The sequence below is a fragment of the Gobio gobio genome (genome assembly GCF_949357685.1).
Source record: "Gobio gobio genome assembly, chromosome: 2".
NCBI classification, from domain to species: domain Eukaryota; kingdom Metazoa; phylum Chordata; class Actinopteri; order Cypriniformes; family Gobionidae; genus Gobio; species Gobio gobio.
The window spans coordinates 14,872,133-14,899,411 of NC_137098.1; the positions used below are offsets into that span (position 1 = coordinate 14,872,133).

At 44.1% G+C, this 27,279-nt stretch overlaps 1 protein-coding gene across 1 annotated transcript; it reads right to left on the minus strand.

Moving 5' to 3' along the window:
• Window positions 1-1,402: 1,402 nt before the first annotated feature.
• Window positions 1,403-27,232, minus strand: LOC307139840 (uncharacterized protein; the record flags this gene model as incomplete). Its single annotated transcript, XM_079838960.1, has 3 exons — window positions 26,864-27,232; window positions 14,229-14,907; window positions 1,403-1,559 (listed from the first exon to the last, which is right to left on the minus strand). The coding sequence occupies exons 1-3, from the start codon at window positions 27,171-27,173 to the stop codon at window positions 1,403-1,405; spliced, it is 1,146 nt and encodes a 381-aa protein (XP_079695086.1). The 5' UTR covers window positions 27,174-27,232.
• Window positions 27,233-27,279: the final 47 nt, after the last annotated feature.

The window sequence follows — 27,279 nt, forward strand, 5'->3', positions numbered from 1 at the left end:
TAATGGGCTTATTTCCTTTACTCCTATCACAATCAAACCTCACACAGTGAAAGTATACATGAAAAGTAACATTACAAGTTTCTAGGAAAAATCTATTTTAAATATGCAAATGAACTCAACACTATGCCTAATTGACTTGTAGCCAAGAAGCCATAAAGTCACAAGTAGGAAAAACGGGCCAAATATCTAACACATTCATATCCATTCAGTAAGTTAACCTATGCATAAACACGATACATTTGAAGTCACTTGCCACAAAAGACTTTTAGAATTAAAAGGACCTTAGGAATTGTTCGCACAATCTTGTCTCCAGTTTTTTTTTTTTTTGCAAACAAGCCTTACGTAATGACATTCCCCCACAGATAACATCAGAAGAAAGTCAGAATAGCCATCTTAGTCATTAGTAACGTGGTGAGATAAAATTTTGGGCTGGTAGATTTACAAATGATTGGTATTGTTGGTAAGATTACGAGATTACAGGCAGAAGTCATTCTTATCAACTAAATGATTCACTCTCACACAGAAGACAGATGAAAAACCAGATAAACATACTTTCCAGCTCTTTAAAATGATTTTGCCAGACACCAAAACTGCTTCTCTTTTTGTAGTTAGCAAGTATTTCAGACCAGGCGGGCCACACATCAGACTTCCACCGTGTGTAAAGTAGCTTTCCAGTGTTATGAGAAGCTAGCAACAACAATATCTAGGCTAGAAACCCAATCAGAACATTTTAAGTTACAAACTACTTTCTAACTAAATATTTCACTGAGGACACATTTTGGTTAAGGCCTGACCCGGAAGATGAGATGAGATTGAGATGAGATTCAAGTTTATTGTCATTACACATGTACAAGTACAATGCAACGAAATGAAGTTTGGAGCAAGCCTCCAAGCCGCTGCTATTTAAAGCGCCGCCACACGCTCTCCAGAAATAAAGAAATGCAGTTTGCTAAGCATACATGCAAACATTACATACATACATAGTACACACAGTAATTTTGGTAATTAAAACAGTTCGGTAATTTTCCAGACTATAATCAATCAATCCGTTCTGATCCTCAGCGTCAGTAGCGAGCGTCCGGTTCATGAATGGACCTGGACATTTCATCCGATTTCATGGTCAGACCAGACATATTGCGTAGCAGTTCACTAGCCTGACCCCCGATGGAACCCACTCTTCCCTGCGTCTCCGCAGTCCGGGCTGAGATGTTACGATACAGCTCCTCAATCAATGTCACTCGTTGATCTAATACCTTCAGTCGGTCACACACATCCCCGAAGCACTCTTTAATTTCCACAGACAGCGGCTGGGTGAATTTACTGGCAGCTGTCATACCAATTTTCCGATAGGTCAGGGCAATCCCAAGGCCGAGAAATAGGAACCCCACTATCATAATGCCAATTATGAATCCTCCACATCCTCCACAGACAGGACTTCCAGGCACAGGACTTGCCAGCTGTTCCAGGCGCCCCGCGTGTAGCCCGCGGGGAAGGTCCCGTCCGGGCAGATGGGTTCTCCCGGAGCACCCTTCCTCAGTGAGAAAATCTTGTCAATCGCGCTGAGAGACCAGTTAATTAATTCAATTTCATGGTTTTTCCTACATTGAAAATTGTTTGGCGGCGGCCAAAACAAATTGTTGTCCCGCCAAAGCCTTATTTGATGAGTTATTGTGATTTATGAGTGATGTAGAATAGATGACTGCTGCACTTGCGTTAACTGAGTGACAGAGAGAACGACCAGAGAGCTCCTCCCTCTCTCTGTCTTCAAAATAAGCATTCTTAGCTTTCTAATATTTCACATATTACGTTAATCAAAATCAAAAGGTCTGAAGACCGAATCCATGTTGCACGTGGCGCTATCAGACGATGTTTTCCTTTAATTACCGCTGGGTGTGAAATGCGCTCAAAAAACATTGACTGATTCTCTGACCAGCTGACATAAAGCATACTTTCAATAAACGGGAAACAAATCCTATCCGGTTATGGAGTGTTGTTGGATTACAAATTTAAGAAAGTACATTGCATTTAACATTTTAGGTAAAAATGATGATATCAGATGAATTTAGTCTACTATGCAAATCTTCCAGACCTGTTTTACTGATTTCAGAGGCTCAAGCAAGAGTCTCCTTTCCTGCCAGACCTGTTTTCTCTATTGTGTTTTAAATGAGTCAGATCACAGAGACTCCACCTTTCGGAGCCCAGACGTTGCCCCTTTTGTCTTTAATGGCTCTGGGATGGCTCTTGGAATTGGAGTTCCTGGCCAGTATCAGCATGCGAATAGTTATGCTGATTCAATGGGACTGGTAGGGATTTCATAGTAGGGTGTGTCCTTTTTACCTATACAACATTTGCATTGTATTGTTCAGAGTGTCTCCTCCTCTGCTGTATAACCCCTCCCCCTAAAATGTAGATAAATTGCATTATTTTGTACTGTTAAAGCAGACTGTTTTCGGACGACCTGCAGCACAGAGAGTTCTCATTAAAAGAATCACTTCTGTTTTGATCCCGACGTCTCCTGGAGCCTGTTTCAGAAAGGAGGTTCAACCAACTCTGAGTTTAAACCTGAACTCTGAGTTGACTTACTCTGAGATGGGAAACTCTGAGTTTTGGGTTTCAGAACAGCTGAATTGAGGTAGTTTAATCAACTCTGAGTCGACTGAAACATTTGACATATTAAATAAATATAATTCAGTATCCAATGTGCAGCAGCTTTTCCCACATAGACCCTTTTCACAGACTGTGATGACGTGTTTTAATGGTTATCAATATCGTAAATCCTGCAACGTTTTTTGTATTTTTTTATTTTTATGTATGTACATTTATAACACTAATACTTTGTATTATATTACTTTTGCATCAAATTACAAAAATCAAGTTACCGCTGCTGTGAGAGTGTTTCTAATACAGCGTCTATGGGAGTGATAGTTAAAATTAACATCTTTCTCTCTTTTCTCTGCAGTTATAAATCTTAATTTTTCCATCTTTTTGAAAGTTGTGAAATCACTATTGTGGAGTTTTTCTTTTGCTATTTGAGCAAATGGAGACACAAAAATATATATTTAATGTATTCTCTCATTCACCGCTATAAGAGTTGACCCAACTATGACAACTTCAGCTTCGGAAACCCAGAAATGTGAAAAGGGTCTATGCTCTTTTCACATAATGAAATGTTCTCTAATCCCACCTGTTACATTTATTAATCAGGGTAATGACATTAACATTTGACTTCTACTCAGGCCAGCCAAACACCAGCACCACTGACAGATGAAGAGGAGTGGAGGAAGAATATTAACATCCAACAGGAAAAAGAATAAAGTATTTGTAGGAAATAAAGATGACTATAAAATTGTAAATAAATGTATTTAACAGCTGTGGTGGTGGTTATGCCATATATCTCGTACTACCATCTGGCAGCATCCTTCCATTCCATACAGTAATCCGTTTTCAGAAAGTGTGATGATGGGAATATGAGTGTCATCAATGCGTCCTACCACTGGAAATCCTAAAGGAAATTCAAATTATTAGGTTACTTCTAGAGGATTATCAAGTGAACGCCAGGATCCTGTATAAAAGGACATGCCATTTTTGTCTCTTTGACAGTGTCCTCATGATGAAAATATGAGCAATGAAAGTTCCTGCAAAGAATGCTTTTCTTACTTTGTATTTTTGTCAAGTGGCAGAAAATTTAATTTGTTTTAAATAAACTTTGCTTACTTTAGATTTAGATTAAATTTATAATTTTTTTAATATTTATACTTGACTTACGACCAAAATACTCAGTAAGAAAAGCATTTGTGGCGTTTGAATGAATGAATAAAGTATTTAAACACAGCTGGTGCTTTAAAAAGGGTGAGGAGAATGAAACAAACTCTGGGTTTACCAAAGAAAACCTGCTTCTGACCAGGTTAGTTTCACAGAGTAAGTTACCCTGGTAACTGACTCTGATTATAAGTTACCTCTCTTTCAGAAACGGGCTTGGCTTACCCTGCTTTCTCGGGTTTGACGTACCTCACATTCTGAAACAGAAAACCCAGAGTTTCCCTTATTTCAGGGTTAACCTACTCAGAGTTTTCACTTAACCTCCTTTCTGAAACGGGCCCCTGGTCTCTACTTCAAGAAACAACAGAAGTTCACAACAGTGTTTTCTGTGTGTTGACAAATCTTTCGCAATGTTCTAACAGACGGGATTCACAGACGGGGAGTCTGCTAATGTCCGATTCGCGACCTAATGACTCCTTTGAACCGAATCATTTTAACAACTGGTTAGAACAACTGATCAGTCCAACACTGAACTCATGAATCAGTTTAATCATTTACTCAGAACAACACCTGAAATGAGAACACAAGTGTGCTTACCCAATTTAGCAAGAGTGGATAGTAAGAATTAGCTTTAATCATCCACAGTCTTTCAGCTTATTTATTTGGACAATGTGTAGTAAAATAAATGATGTTTTATAAACAAAGTTCGGGAGGAATACGTTCAGATAATTGACACAGGTGGAGAGCACTCAGCTAATCAACAGTAAGAGGTATATATACACGCAGCAGTCTTACCTCCATTCATTGAAAGTTTTCTAGCACGGACGGCAGTTCGCCCCGCCCGCCCACCCACGCTGTCTACACGGCTCGAATCAACTCTACAATACTTCAATACTTTTTCCTTACAAATTTATAAGCTATCTAAAAACCCCTTTCGGCCGCTTCCATCAGCATTCACGAGCCAACCGCAAGAGCAGTGCTCGGACAATGTAAAGGAGTGCACACAGCACAGACTTGCAACAGGGAGACCTACAACAGTTCCTGTCTTAAGATAAAGTATTACAACTCTTTTACTTTTTCTTGCGATCTTTCCGCCTCTGTGTACTACAGTTCAGACAGATACTTTTCACACAGGAAAAGTGCGTTCATCATGTACGCGCACGCGGTCGCCGTGGTGATGAACGATCAATTTACTTGCAGCTGGTAAAGCGAGCGAACGTATTGTGAGGCTAAATCACTAAAATGCTGTCAATGCAACAGGGCATATTACGCCAAACAATCAGCTACCAGTTGGACTCAGCTGATAATCACCGCCTTGATTCAATACTTCTCAACTTGACGCTCACATAAGCTCGGTCACAGAGGGCTCAACACAGTGCGACCATACTCGCTTTTGTGACTATAAATAGACGTGTGCGAACTGAACAATGTATTTGGGAGCACCCGCTTTTTTAAATGTAACATCAATACCTTTAGGGCAGGCTATCGTATAACAAGCATATCAATGATTGTTATAGCCTACCATCTTATTATGAAACAAAAGAAATTCAAAGGCTATGATCTCACTGAATTAACGTGAGCGATCACGTTTCAAAACCTGAATGTGGCACCATTGTGCGTTCTACTGGATTGAACAATACTCGAGTTCAGAGCATTTCACAATCAATGAATAGCATACATTTATGCAAAGCGAATTTGTATCAACGACAACATATTAAGATAAATCACTGTAAAGAAAACGGTGTATACAGTTGTAAGGCTGTATTTTCTCTGTGGCTGCGCCACGCCTCTGGAATAGCCTCCCTCGGCGTATCAGATCTTGTGACTTGTTAGGACGGTTTAAATCTGTGTTGAAAACACATCTCTTCTCTCATGCTTAAAACTGCCCATAAGGACTGGGAGTTTGAGATGTGTGTTTGTGTTTTGTGTGTTGATGTAGGGGTGTTTTTTCAATGCTTTATTAGTACCGTTGAGAGCGTAAAGCACTTTGGTCAACTCATGTCGTTTTTAAACGTGCTATAGATATAAAGGTTGTTGTTGTTTTATCTCGTATGAATTTGAATGAGCATCCCGCAATAATAAGGCATAAACATTTCAAAATAAGAGTCCTTTAGGTTACACAATGCGTTTCTCCATTTGTCCGTCTAACTTTTTCTCCTTTTTCTCCCACAGGAGCTCAGTTTTCTCTGGCTAATTCTCCACTGCCACAGCAGTGCTGTTCCCTCGGCTCCTACTGGAGCTCAGTTTCTCTGGCTATTTTTCTCCACTGCCACAGCAGTGCTGTTTCCTCGGCTCCCACAGGAGCTTTGTTTCTCTAGCTAATTTTCTCCCTCTACAGCAGTGCTGTTCCCTCGGCTCCCACAGGAGCTTTGTTTCTCTAGCTAATTTTCTCCTACTACAGCAGTGCTGTTCCCGGCTCCCACAGGAGTCCAGTTTCTCCGGCTAATTTTCTCCTACTACAGCAGTGCTGTTCCCTCTGCTCCCACAGGAGTTCAGTTTCTCTGGCTAATTTTCTCCTACTACAGCAGTGCTGTTCCCTCGGCTCCCACAGGAGTTCAGTTTCTCCGGCTAATTTTCTCCTACTACAGCAGTGCTGTTCCCTCTGCTCCCACAGGAGTTCAGTTTCTCCGGCTAATTTTCTCCTACTACAACAGTGCTGTTCACTCTGCTCCCAAAGGAGCTCAGTTTCTCTAGCTAATTTTCTCCACTGCATCAGCAGTGCCATTTTCTCTGCTCTCACAGGAGCTCAGTTTCTCCGGCTAATTTTCTCCACTACTACAGCAGTGATGTTCCCTCTGCTTTCCCAGGAGTTCAGTTTCTCTGGCTAATTTTCTCCACTGCCAAAGCAGTGATGTTCTTTCCCAGAAACCTCAATCCTACATGACGGCCTGGAGATGTTTAAAGCATTTCACTTCTCTTATAAACATACCGTTCCATGATTTTTCTCTCCTTTCAATCACCTCATTTATTTTCTACCTTAATACATCAAAGGTTACTTGAGCTGCATGCAGTTTTCCACAATTGATGTACGGCGATTCCTCCCCCGAAATAAACAATTCACCAAACCCTCTCTGATCAAAGGGATTCAAAGATCCCAGCCCACCCGTCCCGACACCAGACAACCTATAACGCTGGTATCCTCAAAGAAACACCTCAAATTCGTTCTCCAACTATCAGGGGCTCAGCAAAGAACTTTTCAAGCCACTCCTTCCGTATTGGGGTAACAACCTCAGCAGCTCAAAAAAGGCCTCTCCCAACAGCAGATCCAAGCTCTCGGGAGATGGTCTTCTGACGCTTTCCAAAGCTATATCAGGACCAATCGATTCCACATCAAAAAAGCCCACCAAACCCTTATTGACTAGTACACAGTGAGAATATACCGATCAAACACTCATCTTTTCCTTCTTATGTTCTCAGGCTCCAGTAAGAAATGGAAAGTTTCCATGGACGCAGCACAGGGGGAAGTTTCTCACAGCTTGAAAGAGTGGAACATTTCCACGCCATATGAAAGAGTGGAAGTTCCACGCAGTACGTAAGAGAGGAAGTTCCTCGCAGTATGAAAGAGAGGAAGTTCCTCGCAGTATGAAAGAGAGGAAGTTCCTCGCAGTATGAAAGAGAGGAAGTTCCTCGCAGTATGAAAGAGTGGAAAGTTTCCACGCAGTATGAAAGAGTGGAAAGTTTCCACGCAGTATGAAAGAGAGGAAGTTCCTCGCAGTATGAAAGAGAGGAAGTTCCTTGCAGTATGAAAGAGTGGAAAGTTTCCACGCAGTATGAAAGAGAGGAAGTTCCTCGCAGTATGAAAGAGTGGAAAGTTTCCACGCAGTATGAAAAAGAGGAAGTTCCTCGCAGTATGAAAGAGTGGAAAGTTTCCACGCAGTATGAAAGAGAGGAAGTTCCTCGTAGTATGAAAGAGTGGAAAGTTTCCACGTAGTACGAAAGAGTGGAAAGTTTCCACGCAGTACGAAAGAGTGGAAAGTTTCCACGCAGTACGAAAGAGTGGAAAGTTTCCATGTAGTACGAAAGAGTGGAAAGTTTCCACGTAGTACGAAAGAGTGGAAAGTTTCCACGTAGTATGAAAGAGTGGAAAGTTTCCACGCAGTACGAAAGAGAGGAAGTTCCTCGCAGTATGAAAGAGAGGAAGTTCCTCGCAGTATGAAAGAGTGGAAAGTTTCCACGCAGTACGAAAGAGAGGAAGTTCCTCGCAGTACGAAAGAGTGGAAAGTTTCCAACACAGTACGAAAGAGTGGAAAGTTTCCAACACAGTACGAAAGAGTGGAAAGTTTCCAACACAGTACGAAAGAGTGGAAAGTTTCCAACACAGTACGAAAGAGTGGAAAGTTTCCAACACAGTACGAAAGAGTGGAAAGTTTCCAACACAGTACGAAAGAGTGGAAAGTTTCCACGCAGTACGAAAGAGTGGAAAGTTTCCAACACAGTACGAAAGAGTGGAAAGTTTCCAACACAGTACGAAAGAGTGGAAAGTTTCCAACACAGTACGAAAGAGTGGAAAGTTTCCAACACAGTACGAAAGAGTGGAAAGTTTCCAACACAGTACGAAAGAGTGGAAAGTTTCCACGCAGTACGAAAGAGTGGAAAGTTTCCAACACAGTACGAAAGAGTGGAAAGTTTCCAACACAGTACGAAAGAGTGGAAAGTTTCCACGCAGAACGAAAGAGTGGAAAGCTTCCACGCAGAACGAAAGAGTGGAAAGTTTCCACGCAGAACGAAAGAGTGGAAAGCTTCCACGCAGCAAGGAAATGTTTAATGTTTTAATACTGTTGTCTCTCCCATGTTTCTCTTTTTACATTTTTCTATTGCAGGCAATCCCCCGGCATGATGTGCCGCAGCAGCCCTCAAGGGCCTACCGGTCAAGCAATCAAGCCCCTTCACGAATGCCAGCCCGCCAAGCTCGGCTCTTCTTGGGGGGTATTTAGCAGGCGGCTGTCCTATGCTTAGCATTTTTGGGGGGTACTTTGGGTTCGGGCCAAAATTCCGAGCTCGAAGCCCTCCCCCCGGACAGCACGCCAAATACGCATTTAAACTACTCTCCATAAATTATATGTAAGTGTGAACTCGTGAAATGATGTTTTATAAACAAAGTTCGGGAGGAATACGTTCAGATAATTGACACAGGTGGAGAGCACTCAGCTAATCAACAGTAAGAGGTATATATACACGCAGCAGTCTTACCTCCATTCATTGAAAGTTTTCTAGCATCCCTCCACCACCCCTTCTCCACACTTTTATTTTATCAGCCACTTACATATACGGGGGGTACTTTGGGTTCGGGCCAAAATTCCGAGCTCGAAGCCCTCCCCCCGGACAGCACGCCAAATACGCATTTAAACTACTCTCCATAAATTATATGTAAGTGTGAACTCGTGAAATAGCCTAAAATCATTTAGTTTAGACTGGAGTGAGGTGAACCCAGAATAAAGTTGTTGTTAGCTATTAGTGTCAGATGTCTCTGACACTAATAGTCCTATACCGACCACCATCTGCTAACAAAGACTTTTATGATAAGTTAAAGGAAATGTTAAAACAGTGTGATTTTAAAAAGGAGGTTATAGTGATGGGCGATTTTAATCTACACTGGGATGATAACAGTACAAGGAAAAAACTGCAGCAAATTACGGATGGATTTAATCTTGTCCAGATGGTTAAAGGACCGACACGGATCACAAACAATTGTAGCACCTTAATTGACTTAATCTTCACCAATCATCCGGAACGGATCACAAAAACGTACAATATGTTAACTGGCCTTTCAGATCACAACATGGTGCTGATAATAAGGAAATTAACCAGAAAGCGATTTGCAGCTTATTCCGGAAAAAAGGAGTTCATCGGCATTCCAAGGAGCAAACAGGAAGAATTTCATAAAGCAGTAAGAAATATGAACTGGGGCACTCTATTATTGGACAATGATTTGGAAATAATTAGTCAGAAATTCACTGAATGCCTACAAACAAAAATTAATGAATTTGCAGTGACAATTAAACTCAAAAATAGAAATTCCCTGGATCAGTAATGATATCAGAAAATTAATGAAAGACAGAGACAATGCCCTTAAAAAAGCCATAAAATCCAAATTACCTTGTGAGAGAAATTTGCTTTGTTACTGAATAAAGTGACAAGACAAATACGAAAGGCAAAGGCAGACTTTTTTATTACAATCATTAAAAACTGTCATGGAAACTCAAAAGTGATTTGGGAACAGATCAATAAACTAACAGGTAAAACTTCTTCTAGTAACAATTCAATTAAGTTAAAGAATAATGGCATGCTTTTACAGGATCCATCTGCCGTGGCACAGACATTAAATGAGTATTTTGTTGATTCTGTTGATACCATAGCCAAAAGTTTCCCTGTGGAATGTAACAACTTACCTGTCATGAGTTCAGATTTGTTAATTGAGCCTCCACTATATCCAAAATCTGTTTCTATATCCGATGTGGAAAAGGCAATTACACAGCTTAAGTCTTCAAGAGCAAAAGACGTGTATGGGATGGACACACTCATGCTAAAACAAATAGGTCAGCCAATTATGGGTCCACTAACACATATTATTAATGTGTCATTAGATCAAGGGAAATTTCCTGAGTCATGGAAACTTGCTAGTTTTATTCCTGTATTTAAAGGTGGTAATGCCCTTCTTACATCTAATTACCGACCTATTAGCATTTTGCCTACAGTATCTAAAGTTTTTGAAAAACTGGTTGCTAAACAAATCACCAATCATCTTAATTGCAGTTCTTTTCCATTACATTCAATGCAGTTTGGCTTTAGGGCTAATCATTCTACGGAGACAGCAACATGTTATCTTCTGGAAAAGGTTTGTAGCGTCTTAGGGTTACATATATATTTAAATTAAAAATTAGCTCAATAGGGAATTGTGGGTATTAATATTTAGGGATTTATGATCAATCATAACGGGTTATAATCTAATCACAAATCTCCAAAATCACCCAAAATGGGAATACCTAACCTCGGTATTTATGCAATATATAATATATATATAGTTAACAACAATTTATTGTAATTAACTACAGATATATCTATATTAAATAATCACAGAATAACCTCTAGGGAGCTGATTCAAAATTCCTCTCCGTTCCGTTTAAAGAACGAGCTGTAATTCTTTATCCACTCACTAGGTCTATTCTTCCTACCCAATTTTCGGGAAGTTTATCCCTCTGGCCACAAAGGACAAACTTTCAGAGTTATGGTATTAATTAAAGCATTCAACGATGCTTATAAGAGCTCGTAGCTTAGATCTGACATTAAAGGGACTCGTGTTCTGTGAGCAAAACAATGACAATCAAAACGTGGATATCATGGTTTTAATAAAGATTAATACTACGATTACATATGACTAAATAAAGAATACATGTATTTACAGAATAGTGGAAAGAGGAGAAGGGAAAGGATGAGGAGGAGGGAAGGGGAGAAGGGAAAGGAAGAAGGGTTTGATCGTGTCCGATCCGACACCTTTCCAGACATAACCACTGGAGCCAGCAAGAACCATATCACCTTAAACAGGGGTACAATCTTACATTTACATTTATGCATTTGGCAGACGCTTTTATCCAAAGCGACTTACATTGCATTCAAGATACACATTTTACATTTTGTCAGTTCTTGCTTTCCCTGGGAATCGAACCCATGACCTTGGCGTTGCTAGCGCCATGCTCTACTGTTTGAGCTACAGAAAAGCCTGTGAACGCATCTTAAAACGCATCTAAATTTCGGTAGAATTGATACTTGCATGGTTTCTTGGTGTTGTGTAAAGCAAGATGCGTGCGTTGTCGTTTCTCAGAGTGTCCGTGCGCTGAAGCGCTCTCTCCGTTTGGTTCTTCCAGTTCTTCATTGGTCCACGGGACTTTTAAAGGTGTTTGGGAAGGGAGCGTCTTGGAAGGGAAAGTTCATCTCGTCCAGCTAAGTTCCTCGTCTGGTGGAACGCGCCGCTGACTGCGTCGCGGAGCACGTCGATCTTCAAAGGAAACAACAGCTTGGCTGGACCGCGCCGGCACGCAGGTCGAAGCCCGCGAGCCGCGCTGATGAGATGGGAGGAAAAGGAAATTTGTCTCGTCGGGGTCCTTGCAAGTTGACTGAGCCCCGATATGCTGGTGTTACTGTCTTTTGAGGTCCATTAAACTACGCCCACTTTCCCGGCGGCGACCAATCGTTGGTGTGAATTTCAGGCGGGAGAGAGTTTCTTTGTTCGGACTTTATTACTCAATGGTTTTGATTCATTAGAGACTCCCTTTCGACAGAAGCTGCGAAATTATATTTCTTTTCCATGATTTTATCCCACATTACATATTGCCTAATAAGTTGGTCCAATACGCATTCTACAACGATAAAACCATTAGAAACCCTATATAAACAAGCATTAAAAATACTGGACAAAAAACCATACCACTACCACCACTGTAGTATTCTAAGTAAATATCAGATACTTACTTGGGATAATCTTATTAAATTTAACAACATCTTTTTAATTTATAAAATCAGACGTGGTTTAGCCCCTCCTCCACTATGTGACTTTATACAGTTTAGATCAAGTGAGGTTAGGGTAACAAGAGGAGCGGTGAGGGAAGACTGTATTATCCCCCGGAGAAAAACTGCTTTTGGTCAGGCTGTTTTCTCCGTAAGGGCAGGTCAGCAATGGAACCGGAAACCATCAGAGAGTCTTTGTCATTCTCTTCATTCAAAAAGAATGCAAAAAAATGGCTTGTAGAGAATCAAACCTGTCGGCACTAATTCCTTCTGTGTATTTATATATTATATAACTATTTTGTATTCATTGTATTTGCTAACCATAATGTGTAGTATGCAATTTTATTTTGTGATTTTATAATTGTGATTATTTTTAAGGTTGCCATTCTTTACATCTGGCTGGAGGACTGCCGATGAAAATTAGCACTTTTGAGCTAACTCAGGTACATTTACATTATTGTAATGTTGATCAATGCACATTGTCCTCTTTTAAATAAATAAAGAAATGAAATGAAAAAAGCTAGCTGATAATTTTATGAAATTGTAAATGGCAGAAAATTAGGCTATTTGTTCATTTTGTAATACTACTTTTTAATATTGAAATGATTATATACCAAAACAATTATCAGTAAATAGTGTAAAAATGAGGAACAAAAACAAACATCAAGGTATCAAAATAAGATAAGCAAAAATTACAAACTTTCTTTGAATTTATTTAAAATGTATTGTCAGTATTGCACTTGCAGATCACGTGGGTAGGGTACTTTTTTACTGTGCGTGCGTGTGTGTGTGTGTGTGTGTGTGTGTGTGTGTGTATGTATGGATGACCATGTCTGTCAGCCACCACCGAAGACCATTTTTGACCCAGGAAAAACCCTGCATTTCAGTATTTTCAGGAGTCCAGCAAGCAGGGAGTCAAGAAAAAAAGACAAAAAGATCAGCGCCAAAGCAGAGCGGGGAGCAGATAGAAGGCACGTCTGCTCTGTATGAGATCAGGAAGTGGAACAATACCGGCGGGGGTTATACCCCTGGCAGGTACTACCAAGCCAGGCAGTTTTCAGGTTAGAGGCCTGTCTAAAAGCAGCATTGCCATCACCCATTGGCAGTAGGATGATTGGATGATAATTGGCCTTCTATGCAAATTAGGACATATTCAATAAGTGTGGAGCTCATGTGTATATTCAAAATCATTTAAAAAGAAACTTGTAATACAAAAAAAGTTACTTTTCATATACTTTTATATAAGTTTTATTGTGGTGGGAGTAAAGGAAAAAATAAGCCTATTTGGGTGTATTTTGGGCATATTAGATTAGTGTATATCTCATTTGCATAGTAAAATTCATTTTCAAAGAAACTTGTCTGTGAAACTCTTTCCACACTGACATCATCTAAAACTGTTCTCTCTCGAGTGAATCATCATGTGGTGCTTAAGGTCATTTTTATATCTGAAACTCTTTCCACACTGTTGGCAGATGTAGGGCTTCTCTCCAGTGTGAATTCTCATGTGGATATTAAGGGTCAATTTACGTCTGAAACTCTGTCCACACTGATCACATGTAAACGGCTTTTCTCCAGTGTGAATATTCATGTGTTCCCTAAGGCTTTGTTCCTGTGTAAAGCCATTCCCACACAGAGTACAGGTGAAAGGGCTCTCTCCAGTGTGAACTCTCATGTGGACATTAAGGTTTCCTTTTTCACTGAAACTCTTTCCACACTGTTGGCATGTGTAAGGCTTTTCTCCAGTGTGAACTCTCATGTGACTGTTAAAGCTTTGTTTTTGATTGAAACTCTTTCCACACTGATGGCAGGTGTAAGGCTTCTCTCCAGTGTGAATTCTCATGTGACTGTTAAAGCTTTGTTTTCGATTGAAACTCTTTCCACACTGTGGGCAGGTGTAAGGCTTCTCTCCAGTGTGAACTGTCATATGAGTGTTAAGATTTCCTTTATGTCTGAAACTCTTTCCACACTGTTGGCAGGAGAACGGCTTGTCTCCAGTGTGAACTCTCATGTGCCTGTTAAGGCTTTCTTTTTGATTGAAACTCTTTCCACACTGTTGGCAGATGTAGGGCTTCTCTCCAGTGTGAATTCTCATGTGGATATTAAGGGTCAATTTACGTCTGAAACCCTTTCCGCACTGATCACATGTAAACGGCTTTTCTCCAGTGTGCATATTCATGTGTTCCTTAAGGCTTTGTTCCTGTGTGAAGCCATTCCCACACAGAGTGCAGGTGTAAGGCTTCTTTCCAGTGTGAACTCTCATGTGGACATTAAGGTTTCCTTTATTTCTGCAACTCATTCCACACTGTTGGCAGGTGTAGGGCTTCTCTCCAGTGTGAATTATCATGTGCCTGTTAAGGTTTTCTTTTCGGTTGAAACTCTTTCCACACTGTTGGCAGGTGTAAGGCTTCTCTCCAGAGTGAACTCTCATGTGGACTTTAAGGTCTCCTTTATGTCTGAAACTCTTTCCACACTGTTGGCAGGTGAAATAACTTTTAGTTCCTGTCTTCTGAGCTCTTTTTTGTGAGGAAGTCTTTTTAGCCTGTGCCGATCTTTCTCCAGTCATGAAATCATGATGTTTATCATAATGCTCTCTCTCTTCTTCCCTTTCATTGAGTTCATGACTTGCCTCTTTCAGTTCCATGAGGTCTAGGGAAAAAACATACATAAAACAATTTAGACATTTAAAGCATCAAAACCAACAATGTGTATGTTATAATACTCTATTCTATCCTATGGATCAGGGGTGAGCAGCTTTGGTCCTGGAGGGCCACTGTCTGTCTACAAGTCTGAAAGCTCCCGCTCCATCGATCCAGTTCATGTTTTGGGAGCTACCCTATCATATAATTTTCCCTGCAGTGTCTCAACAACGGACCACTAGTCACCCAATGATGAGGATACGTATCCTTTCATGATCCAGAAAGCGTGATCATTAGAACGCAGATGAAGAACGCTCTTACCGCGGATAAAAAAAATAAATTGCTGCGGGAGTCTTCTAAAGGAGCTCTGAGAGTACCTCAATGCCACCCGACAGCCACCGCCATCTTGCCGCAGGTGACGTACATCATCCAGATAAAGGTAACGAGGGCTGGAACCTAAGACGTCGCCATCTTGATTTCGGCAATAGGGAATGATGATTGTATATCCATAAAATATTGACATATTTATTTCAAAGATGAATGGTGACTGACAGATGAACAATTCCTTGCACTTTACTTATGCATTTCATAATGAGATTGTCACACTTTCGATAAGAGTATCTACTAAAGGACAATGTAAATGTAAGATTTAGACAAAAAACACATGGAATTACCACTATAGCTAGAAGATAGCTGCAGAGTAGCTTATTAGCCATTTCCACTCCCTGATATTTACATTTATGCATTTAGCAGACGCTTTTATCCAAAGCAGCTTACAACTGAGGAGTACAGGAAGCGATCTGTCATGAAGAGGCAGCGAAACACAGAAAGAGCCTGAAGTACTAAGTTTTGGACATTACACAGAGCACAGATATACACACAGATATACAGTTGTGGTCAGAATTATTGATTACATATTATTTCAAAGATGGCTGTAAAAATAAATCTTCCTTGTTTATCCCTTTGATATTTCATAAAAATCAGTCAGAAATAAATGTTTTTCTCCAAAACACATTAGACACAATTATTGGAACCCCAAGAATTGTTTTTATGAGTAAAATATCTCTGAAGTATATTCTCATTCCTTTAAAAAAGAAATTGGCACACCAGGGTGACGAGGAACATGAAATTGTCCAGCCACAGGAGTATAAATATGAGGAAACTTTCTTTCTAGTCTTTCCCACGCGTAATGTGGTGTTATTAAATCACCATTTCACAAAATATATGGATTGGCTCTATATACATGAAAACGCAAGGGTGTCATTTTCGGATTTATCCACTCTGGGATCCGGTTTAAAAAAAATATCGGTTTCATGCTCCCAAAACGATGGATCCGTATGGACGAAACACTCATATGATTTAAGATTTTAACGTATACAGCCAAACGTGTCTCCTTGTGGCCTTTTATTGTGACCAGCCTAAGGGACACCTGTGCAATAATCATGCTGTCTACTCAGCATCTTGATATGCCACACCTGTGAGGTGGATGGATTATCTCGGCAAAGGAGAAGTGCTCACTAACACAGATTTAGACATATTTGTGAACAATATTTGAGAGAAATAGGCCTTTTGTGTACATCTCATGAAAAACAAAAGTGTTGCGTTCATTTTGTTCAGTGTATAAATGTGATGTTAACTATATAAATATATAAACCAACATGCTGCACGTTTCAGAAAATAGCACAAGACTGTGTTCATTTTTTCAAATTAAATTCATAGTAAATGCTACTCTGTAAGTGTACAATGCAACATTCTTTAGTTTTCAAAGGCATGTCATTTTTAATGTACACAAATAAAAACAGGCACTTCCGTTTTCAATGGCGTACTATTATTTATGGTGATACAGAAGAGTATTCATTTGTTTCCACTGCTGAGGGGAAAATCCAAGTGATTACGATGGGCACCTTGCATATGTAGGAATTGTGGGCGCAGACCCAAATTAATCTTCCAGACGGTTTGTTCAATCATAATCCCATACAAATCCCAACTCAACATTCCAGGACCTAGTTTATGGTGGAGCCCCCTCTCTGCCCATATCAGAGACAAAGGTTTGCTACATTTTGATTTGATCTCGGTGGACTAACACAAACAAACTGTCTAACGCCATCAGATAAAGATGCTAAGACAACAGCCAGACACCTCTTAAGAGGCCAAGAAGACCACCTGTGGTACTAAACCCAGGAAAAACAGGACTTCTCATTGGTCCACATGCAGTTTCTCCCCTGCGCCAACCTAAAGACTGCCATAAAAATTCCTCTGGACCTCAGCACTAGTGGGTGACACAAAGAAAGACCACAATGATCCCTCCAAATCCATTCATAATTATGTTTGGAAACCTTAAGACTGATGTAAACTACGCACATCCATCTCATATTTATTCAGAGAAATAAGCAGTGACAGCTATTTGTAATGCAACATCTTACACAGAATCAGCTGTTAATGAACAAATGTATGAATTAGGGATGGGCATTTTTGTTAATTTCTCATTTCGATCATCGATAGGTCTCAAAAACGAGTACTCGAGTACTCGGGGGCGGGGCATGTGCAGGGGGCGGGGCATGTCCGTCATTGAGATAATGAAAACTGTTATGAAAATGGTTGTTGACAAATACAAACTTGACATGAAAACAGGTATATGAAAACATGAAGATATAAAACATGAACATATAAAACAAAAAATAACTGCTAGATTATGATGCATCAATGTCTTTGAAAAAGAAACATCTTTATAAAATGACCGTCTCAAATAACCAAGTCAGTAATATCGAGCATTCCCTTTGAGCTGAAACTGTGAAATAACACCACCCTGCAGAGCTTGCTAGCTGGTTAATAAACTCAACCAAACGCACCCTATATCAATATTAATATGAAGATTATTATGAACCTATTACGACATAGCTCAACACAAAAGGACGTGAATGCGCTCTCACGTTCTCATGACCGATGATCGCTGTCACGTTCCAGTACTCGATTACTCGACCACTGTTGCCCATCCCTAGTTCCCATTCAGTCGGTCACGTTCGACATACGTCGGACGTACCGACGAATTGGGATCACTTCTGGGAGCCCCTATCAGCTTCGAGCTATCTAGAACCGGCCAATGAACAATTGGCGTGCGAGATTTGCATCTCGCGCTCCGCCCCGCACTGCGGGTATAAACAGTAGGCGAGAGCGAATGCACGCTGTCATTCACTTCGGAGCCAAACGGCAGAACGAAGACCACTCACATTGAGTTCGCTGCTATCAGCAAGACAGGAGTTTTTTGAAGAACCGGAGAAAAGGAGAAACGCGTGTTGGAGAGACGGCACATTCCAGCGGGACCGCGGGAAGCTCATCAGCTGCCTCTGTGTTACAGAGAAAACTGCTGTTTTCACAGCAACAAATTTCTGTTGGTCTGGTTGGGCGTTTTCCTGTATTGAGTACAGGCACGGGCTGCACTACAATCCCGTGCGCTGTCGCGTTTCCCCCTGAATCCTTCAGCACAGAGTGTTTCCTCACAAAAGAGTACACGGGTGACGCTGCGTCTTTTTCAAGATGACATTCCACCCGTGCGTTTCTGGATGCGGTCGTTCCCTGGCGCCTACTGACGGTCACAATCGCTGTCTCACGTGTTTGGGCAAACAGCACGCTGAGGCGGTGTTTGTGGATGACTCATGTTCCCACTGCGGGAACATGACCATCTCGGAACTAAGATCGAGACTCTCCTACCTCCGGGCTGGGGGAGTCCCCTTACCCATCCCACGAACCAGGTCCACCCCTAACCCGGGTGGACCTGCTTCTTTGGATGGCCAGGGTGATCTGAGGATCACGTTTAGGGCAAATCCGCCGAGTGAAACTCCGCAGGCCCCTATTCCCTTGGTTCCGCAGCCGGTAGAGCTCCCGAGAGAGACCGCTGGACCCTCCCACGGGAGACCAGTGGTGTCTTTCGGAGCTCCGGTAGACGAGCAGATGTCGATCGCTGCATCGGAGGGGGAGTTTCAGTCCTCGGAGGATGAAGGGTCAGCTGTACTGCCTCCCTCTGGGAGAGTGGCAACGGCTGCCCCGGACCCCGAGATGGCTGCTATGCTTTCCCGGGCCGCCGAAAGGGTTGGGCTCGTGTGGAACCCTCCACCGTGTCCCGAACCCTCTAGGTTGGATGATTGGTTCCTCGGGGCGGCTCGCGCTGGTTCTCAGCGTCCCGCCCCGACACCTTTCTTCCCGGAGGTGCATGAGGAGCTCACGAGGTCGTGGATGGCACCTTTTTCTCCCAGAAACCGACCGAGTGACTCCTCCCCCCTCACTACCCTCGACGGCGGGCCAGCCAAGGGTTACGTGGGGATCCCGCCAGTGGAGCGCGCCATCGCGATGCAACTGTGTCCGGCGACCGCCTCTAACTGGCGCGGTGACCCACGTCTCCCGTCCCGGGCCTGTAAGTTCTCTTCCGGTCTGACCGGGAAGGCTTACAAGGCCTGCGGACAGGCTGCGTCCGCCTTGCATGGCATGGCGCTGCTTCAGGTCCACCAGGCCCAAGCGCTCCTTGACATGCACGAGGGTAGGCCTGACCCAGAGCTCCTCCGGGCGACGAAAGTCACCGCCCGTTCCATTGGTCAGGCGATGTCCACACTTGTGGTCCAGGAGCGGCATCTCTGGCTTAACCTGGCTGATATGAGGGAGACCGATAAATATCGGTTCCTGGACTCCCCCATCTCGTCAGCTGGGTTATTCGGCGACGCGGTCGAGAGCTTTGCCCAGCAGTTCTCGGCCGCCCAGAAGCAGACGGAGGCGATCAAGCACATCCTGCCCCGGCGGCCCGCTGCTGCCCCTACACTGCCGCCGGCGGCAGCGCCTCCGGCTACTCGTCGCCGAGGACGTCCACCTGCCGCCGCCTCCGCCCCCGCCAAAGCCCCGCAGCAGCCTAACACCGGCCGTCGGCGTGGGGCCGGCCGTGGGAAGGACGTCCAGCCCGCTCAGGCCGCTGCCAAGCCAGGTGGCAAGCGCCGTCGCAAGCGACCCTGAGACGGGCCACCCAGAGATGGAGGAAACTGCTCTGAGGGAGATGGCTGCAGCACCACTCCCTCCCCCGGAGGAGGGCCGGGGGAGAATCTTTTGTTTTTCTGTTCACCCAAAACTTCAATAAAAGAGCAGTTTCAAATATCTATGGGTGCCAAGAGAGCGCGCTTGGCGGTGGTCGACGCTTCCATGCCTCGCCACCCTCAAGTACCTCTCCCTTCGCCAGCAGGGGACGCTGGCTGTCGGGACGCACACAAGCGGCCTCCCCACACTCGCACGTCCCCTCCGCGGATGCAGGTAAGTGTTGCACAGCACACTCAGATCCCGCTTCGGGCCGCTCCCATGCCGTCCGAGCCGGATCCCTGCGTTCCGCCTCGCTGCCCAGCTGCGGGTACGTCTGTGGTGCCGTTGATCCCCCTTGCGCGGAGTCTGGGACCCTGGCTAGCGCTTCCCAGCCCGTCTCGGTGGCTCCTCCGTACCATCAGACTCGGCTATGCGATTCAGTTCGCCCGGCGTCCCCCCAAGTTCAGGGGCGTTCACTTCACGACTGTAGTGGAGGCGAACGCCCCTGTGCTCAGGGCGGAGATCGCTGTCCTATTGGCGAAGGACGCGATAGAGCCGGTCCCTCAAGCCGATATGAGGTCCGGGTTCTACAGCCCGTACTTCATTGTACCCAAGAAAGGCGGCGGGTTACGACCGATCTTGGACCTGCGATTCCTGAACCGGTCCCTTCACAGGCTGCCGTTCACGATGTTAACGCAGAAACGCATCTTCAGGTGCATCCGTCCCCGAGATTGGTTTGCAGCGATCGACCTGAAGGACGCGTACTTTCATGTCTCGATTCTCCCTCGACACCGGCCCTTTCTGCGCTTCGCGTTCGAGGGACGGGCATATCAGTACCGCGTCTTACCCTTCGGCCTGTCCCTGTCGCCCCGCGTCTTTGCGAAGGTTGCGGAGGCGGCCATTGTTCCCATGAGAGAGCATGGCGTTCGCATCCTCAACTACCTCGACGACTGGCTGATTCTTGCCCAGTCGCGAGAGCAGTTGTGCGAACACAGGGACAAGGTGCTCAGTCACCTCAGCCAGTTGGGACTTCGGGTCAACTGGGAGAAGAGCAAACTCTGTCCCACACAGAGGATCTCTTTTCTCGGTATGGAGATAGACTCGGTCGCCATGACAGCGCGCCTCACCGAGGAGCGCGTCCAGTCAATGTTGAACTGCTTGAATTCGTTCAAAGGCAGGACAGCGGTACCACTGAAACATTTTCAGAGGCTCCTGGGGCATATGGCATCCGCAGCCGCAGTAACGCCGCTCGGATTGCTTCATATGAGACCGCTTCAACGCTGGCTACACGATCGAGTCCCGAGATGGGCGTGGCACAGCGGTTCCCTCCGTGTCCAAGTGACTCCGAGATGCCGCCAAACCTTCGGCCCGTGGTCGGACCCTTTGTTTCTCCGGGCGGGAGTTCCCCTAGAGCAAGTGTCCAGGCACTCCGTTGTCTCCACGGATGCCTCATCCACGGGTTGGGGTGCCACGTACAACGGGCTTGCAGTTTCGGGTCTGTGGACGGGGCCTCAACTGCAATGGCATATCAATTGCGGCCGACGAGCTGTCACGTCAGCAGGTACTTCCGGGAGAATGGCGACTCCATCCCCAGGCGGTCCAGCTAATCTGGAGTCGTTTCGGGGCCGCACAGGTAGACCTGTTTGCCTCCCCAGAGACGACCCACTGTCAGTGGTTTTATTCCTTGACCCAGGGGAACCTCGGGTCGGATGCCCTGGCCCACAGCTGGCCCCGGGAAGAACGCAAGTATGCGTTTCCCCCAGTGAGCCTTCTTGCGCAGACTCTGTGCAAAGTCAGGGAGGACAAGGAGCAGGTCTTGTTGGTTGCTCCGTATTGGCCCAACCGGACCTGGTTCCCGGAACTAGTGCTCCTTGCGACAGCACCTCCCTGGCCCATTCCTATGAGACAGGACCTCCTGACTCAGAGACGGGGCACCCTATGGCACCCGCGTCCAGACCTCTGGAAACTCCATGTCTGGTCCCTGGACGGGACGCGGAGGTTCTAGGTGACCTACCGCAAGCGGTAGTTGACACCATCACTTCCGCTAGAGCCCCCTCTACGAGGCGCCTCTATGCGTTAAAGTGGAACCTGTTCGTCGATTGGTGCTCTTCTCGCCGAGAAGACCCCCGAAGATGTGCGCTCGCATCTGTGCTTACCTTTCTACAGGATGGGTTGGAGCGAAGGCTGTCTCCCTCCACCCTCAAAGTCTATGTTGCCGCTATCGCCGCTAACTATGAGCTAGTAGATGGGAAATCTCTAGGTAAGCACGATCTGATCGTCAGGTTCCTTAGGGGAGCGAGGAGATTAAATCCGCCTCGTCCTCCCTCTATACCCTCTTGGGACTTAGCTCTGGTGCTTACTGCACTACAGAGAGAACCCTTTGAGCCTCTGCAGTCAGCTGAGTTGAAAATCCTGTCGTTAAAGACTATACTCCTGATTGCGTTGGCCTCCATCAAGAGGGTAGGGGACCTGCAGGCATTTTCGGTCGACGAATCGTGCCTGGAATTCGGGCCCGGTAACTCTCATGTGATCATGAGACCCCGGCCTGGATACGTGCCCAAGGTTCCCACTACTCCCTTCTGGGACCAAGTGGTGAGCCTGCAAGCGCTGCCTTCGGAGGAGGCAGACCCAGCCCTAGCTTTTCTCTGTCCCGTCCGTGCTCTCCGGACTTACGTGGACAGAACGCAAAGCTTCAGGACCTCAGAGCAGCTCTTCGTCTGTTACGGAGGACAGCAGAAGGGAAAGGCTGTCTCCAAGCAGAGGATGGCCCACTGGATAGTGGATGCCATCGTCTTGGCTTATCAGTCCCAAGACGTGCCCTGCCCGCTCGGGTTAAGAGCCCACTCCACTAGGGGTGTTGCCTCTTCCTGGGCGCTGGCTCGTGGCACCTCGCTGACAGATATTTGTAGAGCTGCGGGCTGGGCGACACCTAACACGTTTGCTAGATTCTATAGCCTCCGTGTAGAGCCGGTATCTTCCTGTGTGCTCACTTCCCATAGTCAGTAACACCGAAATGCCTGTTCTAATGTCGGCTTGCTGCGCCATTCCCTCCCCTATGGTAGACGGATGCGTGCGCTTATTCTGCTCCAGTCGAGTTCCCCGGAACGGCGAACCCTGTTGAGTCCTCCGCAACCCGCGGCAGTCGGACGTGGCAGAGCATTCGACGCCAGGTCTAACACTCGTATGCATTGGTGGAACTTGTGTTAGGCTGGGTTCCATATGTAGTGACCCCCACGGCGGTCCCATATGTGTATTCTTCCACGGTACGGCTCCCTACGGCGAGCCCGTGTCTTTCCTGCCGTTCCAGGTACGTGTTGTTCCCCCTCCACTAATTGGCCGGGGCCACCCCTGGGACTTCCGTATGTTGTGCTGCCCACGGTCAGCCCATACGTGTATTCTCCACATGTTAACTCCCTCTGGGCATGATGTGGCTTCCGCAGCTGCCTTCACAGGCACGCTTTCCCAGCGTTATCCAATACAGTCAGCTGAATGGGTCTTGCGGAACAGCAGCTTGGACTCTCCCTGCGTGAATTCCCGCCCGCATCAGATCGGGGTCTGAAGGGCTCATCGCTGGGCGCTGGAAGTGGTAGTAACTATGGCGTTTTCCATAGGGGATCCCAATTCGTCGGTACGTCCGACGTACGTCGAACGTGACCGACTGAATGGGAACGTCTCGGTTACGTATGGTAACCCTCGTTCCCTGAAGGAGGGAACGGAGACGTACGTCCCGTCGCCACAGTTTCTGTACCATCACTGCAGGTTGAGCCACTACGTTTGGCTCCTCAGTGAAAAACAGCGTGCATTCGCTCTCGCTTCCTGTTTATACCCGCAGTGCGGGGCGGAGCGCGAGATGCAAATCTCGCACGCCAATTGTTCATTGGCCGGTTCTAGATAGCTCGAAGCTGATAGGGGCTCCCAGAAGTGATCCCAATTCGTCGGTCCGTCCGTCGTACGTCTCCGTTCCCTCCTTCAGGGAACGAGGGTTACCATACGTAACCGAGACGTTTTACCATAACGTTATATTATCACAAAGGCAATTAATCATTCAGCCTTAACTGGAATCAACGCTGTTTTTGTTGCACTTTGCGAGGAGCTTGTAGGTGGCCGGGGCTGCTCCCGCCCAGCAGCCCCAGAGACATGAGGGCAGGGGCGTAAATCACGGGGTGGGGGGACAGGATCCCCCCAATCTGAGGGCTGTCCCCCCCTAAAAACCAAACTGAGTATTGTAAATAATATAATTATATATACTGAAAATAAATGTGTAAGTAGTAAAACAATACAAAAGCAAACAGGACAAAAAATGCGTCCCCCCCTTGCCCCACAGTGGTTTGATCCACCGCGCACCTCAACTAACGTTACCCATAGACCGTAAAAAAACTACCACACAAGTTTGGGGAGAGAACAAAGCTCTTCAGACAGCAGTTGTGAAACTCCAGTAAGCTGTCAATGCTATTTTATTCACTTTAAACATCAGATGAAGTGACTCTTTTCTCTTTAATACAAATTAGGCAAAACACTGTTAACATCACTTGCCCACTGCGGCACCGCCCCGGGCCACCGTCGTTTTCATTTTTATAGTAATAAAATAATTTTGTTCAGTTAGAGAACAGACACAACAATTAAAACCTGAACGTGTCTGCTCAATACAGCAAGAGCCGAACGAGAGTCAGATTTCATTCATCACTAGAGCAAACAGCTGACAGACAAGATGATCGCGGAAGATTTGGTTTCAAAGCGAAATGTAAAAGTGCCTATTTAAGGGAGACCAACAACACAAAGTGATAGTTGTTTAAATATGAGTAAGGTTCACCACACAGTCATATTATAATTATTAAATTATCTTGCATCCTCCACATAGTATTTTATACTATGATATTCTTTAGATATTCAACTGCACCAAGCCCTCTGATCTGCCACTTATTATCATATTGAGCAAAACACAACACAGATCTGGCAGAGCGGCCGTCTGCATATAGCCTACTTTAGGTTTAGAATTAGCGCCAATTCGGGGGCAGGTTGCTTGAATTTTGGGTTCATTAGCCTATTATTCTTAATGAAAAACACAGCAAGAAAACAGTACAATGACACAGATAAAATGACAGAGAAAAGAAAAATGGACATTAGATATTTTTTCAGTGCATTTAAATTAAATAGTCATTCACCAGTTCTAGTGTTAAATATCAATCGTCCACCCAGACCTAATTCTGAGTTTTTGACACTTGCCAGTGCAATCGGTCCAGTTATTATTTTAAATGGCGATTTAAACATTCATGTTGACGACTTAGATTGCCACACTACTGTGAGCTTCATGGATATTTTAGAAAGTTTTAATTAGACTCAACATGTTAACTTTCCAACACACAAACATGGTCATATATTAGATCTGGTTTGCACTTCAGGAGTAATTGTTGAACAACTCGACTGTACTGATGTAGGCCTTTGTATAAGTGATCAGAAGCTCCTCACGTTTAACTTGATCCCTCCTTCTTTGCAGACTGTGAAAGAACGTGTTATTTGTTTCAGAAAAATCAGTGATATTGATCTTGATCAATTTAGTCATACTATTGGTGACTTACCGGTTGTGGCCTCTATTGACCAATTTAATGCTGTTTTTACAGTTTGCACCGCTGAAAAAACGTGTTGTTTCTTTTAAGAGGTCATCTCCCTGGTACAACTCAGTTATGCCAAATGAAGGCTTTAGGTAGGCAATTGGAGCGAAAATACAAAAAAAACCTGGCCTAACAGTTCATAGATCAATGTTTGATCAGCATCAGATTGAGTATCATAATGCACTCAAAGCTGCAAAGGTGGCATATTATTCTACTATTATTAGTAGTAACATCTGTAATTCCAGAGTTTTGTTCAGGACAGTCAATAACCTCATCAAACCTCCTAGTAACATCAACTGTTCTACCACTGTAATGAGTTTCTCAATTATTTCTCAACCAAAATGGAGAACATTTATTATAATGCTATTGCCTGTGACAAAGCTTCTGAACTTGAGTTGCACCCCCCCCCCCCCCAATCTTGTTTTTTTACGTTTCAATGCTGTTGATTTTGACTTTTTCTAAACTTTTGTTGTCAATGAATTCAACTACCTGCTTACTTGATCCCCTCCCTACTACTCTTTTGAAAAACTGTCTGCCAGTTATTGTACCCCATATCACAGCTATTGTCAGTGCTTGATCATCTCTTCTGCTCTAAAAATGGCAGCAGTGACGCCACTTCTTAAAAAGCCTGGGAGTGACACTGCTGATATGTCCAACTATAGACCTGTCTCAAACGTACCGTTCCTGGCAAAAGGTTTTTTTGTTTTTTTTTACGTGTATTCTTTTCCCTTGTATTTTGTTCTGTATATGCTGTAGCACCTTGAGTTTGAGGAAGGCGCATTACAAATAAAATGTATTATTATTATTATATTATTATTATTATAGTACATCATGTTAGCTAAACAGAGAGTGCTTTTGAGGATGAGGAAAAAATCCCTTGTAGACAACAAATGTAAAGCTGATCAGTCACATTTCATGCTATGCTTTATGCAAAATACAGATTGTGTTAGATACTGTTATCTAGTATAATTAAGTGACATAAATTAATGGTTTTCAAATCAGAAGTAGATTTTGGGTTTAATGTTACACAAGTAATTATAAAAGTTTTTATAGTAGAATTACTTTTCCTTATTTAATGTGTCGTAATGAATGGAAGTCAGATCTTCACCGATTCACTTGAAGGTCAGTGTTAGTGTTTGTCTGGTCATGTGATCTCAACGTGTCTGTGCACATGAGGCGACCCGCTCCATGTCAAAAATCAGCGCTGTAATTATGACATCTTCAAAAATATCATTCAATTTTGTAGAGCTGGACTATTTTAATAATTATCAAATGAGTGAGTTCAGCTTTGAGAATGAAACCAACCTGTTTGTTCCTCAGTTTCTTCACGTTTCACTCTCAATGTTTCTTCAATCTTCATCTCTTCACTCTCTTCTTTCTCTGTTTGTTCCTCAGTTTCTTCATGTTTCACTCTCAATGTTTCTTCAATCTTCATCTCTTCTCTCTCCTCTTTCTCTGTTTGTTCCTCAGTTTCTTCACGTTTCACTCTCAATGTTTCTTCAATCTTCATCTCTTCACTCTCTTCTTTCTCTGTTTGTTCCTCAGTTTCTTCATGTTTCACTCTCAATGTTTCTTCAATCCTCACATCTTCAAACTCCTCTTTAATAAACGCCATCTTTATAATAGTGTCACGTGGATCTGAGTCACTTCACCAGGAGGTTTTCTGTGTTTGTCCTGTTGTAAGATGAGAATAATTCACAGAAAGAAAAACACTCAAAACT